This window comes from Rhincodon typus, chromosome 39 (assembly GCF_021869965.1).
Source record: "Rhincodon typus isolate 14 chromosome 39, sRhiTyp1.1, whole genome shotgun sequence".
Classification (NCBI taxonomy): Eukaryota; Metazoa; Chordata; class Chondrichthyes; order Orectolobiformes; family Rhincodontidae; genus Rhincodon; species Rhincodon typus.
Genome location: NC_063370.1, coordinates 9,625,118 through 9,627,329, shown reverse-complemented (window position 1 = coordinate 9,627,329; position 2,212 = coordinate 9,625,118). Strand labels below are relative to the sequence as shown.

At 54.3% G+C, this 2,212-nt stretch overlaps 1 protein-coding gene across 2 annotated transcripts in view; it reads right to left on the bottom strand.

Moving 5' to 3' along the window:
* Positions 1-1,655, bottom strand: part of LOC109938727 (forkhead box protein A2-like) — a 5,874-nt gene extending 4,219 nt beyond the window's left edge. Inside the window, exon 1 of one of the 2 annotated variants that reach the window (XM_048618390.1) lies at positions 349-1,637. In XM_048618390.1, coding sequence (XP_048474347.1) covers positions 349-1,637 — 1,289 coding nt within the window. Of the gene's footprint in view, positions 1-66 lie in introns of those variants that run through there. The other variant, XM_048618391.1, reaches the window with a different exon arrangement.
* Positions 1,656-2,212: the final 557 nt, after the last annotated feature.

The window sequence follows — 2,212 nt, the reverse complement described above, 5'->3', positions numbered from 1 at the left end:
GACATACACACACACACAGGCACGGACAGACATACACACACACACAGATAGACATATGCACACAGATAGATAGACAAACACACAAACTGACATGCCCACACACGATCAGACATACAGACACATATACACACACACACAGTCACAAACGCACACACAAAGAAAGGTTGCAAAGAAAGCAGTGTGACAAGAGAAAGGCCTTCAGTGATGGAAGGGGCAAGGAGGACGAGCTTAAGAGGGACCTTTCGAGAAGCCAACCCCCTCACCCCCTCAATTTTCTCCCTTGCTTGCTTAAGACAGATATAAGGTGATGGAGGATGGGGTCGGATTTATGAAGCGTTGAGGACCGACCTGTTGTACATGAGCTGGTAATAGGAGCCGGGGTCGTTGGCGACATTGGGCGCCTCGAAGCCACTTTTGCCGAGCAGCGTGTTGTTGTTGTTGTAGGAGTTGTTGTTGTTGTTGTTGTATTTGTTGTTGTTGTTGTTGCTGCTGCTGTTGTAGTGAGTGGGCGACTCGAAGAGCTTGGCGTCCATTTTGTGGGGCTGCTCCGAAGACATCAGGTTCGTGATCGAGAAGGGGTGGTTGAAGCTGTAGTGAGGGTCCATCTTCAGGTCAGTCTGGAGGTCGGGCAGCAGCGGGAGGAGGTGGTGGTGGTGGTGATGGTGATGCTGTTGTTGTTGTTGTTGATGATGATGATGATGGTGGTGGTGGGCGGCGGCCATGTTCTGAGGTAACGCGGCAGGCGACGGTGAAGGCCCCGAGGCCGAAGAGGAGGCGCCCGCCCTCTGGCAGCTGAGCTCAGTGAGGGTCCTCCTCTCCTCGGTGCCTGGCGGGGTGTCGCACCGACTGGACTCGGCGTCCTCGGAGCTGGGGCTCGAGTTCTTAGCTGCGCCGTCAATGGCGGCCGAGGCTGAGGCGGCGGAGGAGGAAGAGGAGGAGGAGGCCGCTTCCCGCGGCGAGAGCTTCTCCTTCGGGCACTTGAAGCGCTTCTGGCGGCGCAGGTAGCAGCCGTTCTCGAACATGTTGCCCGAGTCCGGGTGCAGGGCCCAGTATGAGCCTTTGCCCGGTTTGTCCGGGGAGCGTGGCACCTTGACGAAGCAGTCGTTGAACGAGAGCGAGTGTCGGATGGAGTTCTGCCACCGCTGCTGGTTATCCCTGTAGTAAGGGAAGAGGTCCATGATCCACTGGTAGATCTCGTTCAGGGTCAGCATCTTATTGGAGGCCTGCTGGATGGCCATGGTGATCAGGGAGATGTAGGAGTACGGAGGCTTGGCATGGCTGAAGTTGCGGCGGTAAGGCTTGGAGTCCTTGCCCCTGCTCAGGCCCGGCGACAGTGCCAAGGGACCCAAGGTCTGGCCCATTGGCTGGTACGGGGACAGCGAGTTGGCGGGGGCGGTCTGACCCCCTGTCGGACCCACACCGGGGCTCATGGAGCTTGGCATCGAGGAGAGTCCGTTGGTTATGGGGCTGACGGTGCCAGGCAGCACTGAGAGAGGCGGGCTGAGGTTGGTGTAGGACATGTTGAGCGAGACGGGCGAAAGGTTTCCGACGGAGCCCATGGAGTTCATGCTCATGTAGCTGTTGATCGAGTTCATGGCGCCCAGGCCGGGGTTCATACTGCTCGCAACGGTGTACATCTTTGGGGAGAGAAAGAAATTGGACATGAATGTCAAGTCAGCGGGATCAATACTAGATTTAGAAGACCAAAAAAAGCCCCACCAAATATTGCTGGAAAAATTCAGCAGGTTTGTGGAGAGAAAGCAGGGTCAATGTTTCGGGCCCACTGAACCTTCCTCACAACTTCAGGCTGAGAAGACTTCCCTCATCTAAAGACACAGGTGACAGACATTGGAAAATACTGCTTTCCATTGATTGTTCTTTCCTCGACAAGCCAAGAAGCTGCAGTTTGAGGGGTAACTCTTCATGTCAAGAACAACTGACTGGGAATCTCTCTGACCCTTCCTGCTTGCCACTGCTGTGTGTTGGAAGCATTTGCGTTGACTCCTGACCTGTTTGTCCACCTGCTGAATGCAGCCCTGGAGTCGGAGTCAAACCCAGAGCTTTTGGTTCAAGCTGGGAAGCTTCCCCATTGTGCCACAAGATCTCCGTTAATAAATATTCAATGGAGTTAAATATCATGTTTTCTACAGCATTGAGTCTAGAATCACAAGGCTTCCCAGAGCAACGGAATTATTTTTTGAAGTGTAGTCAT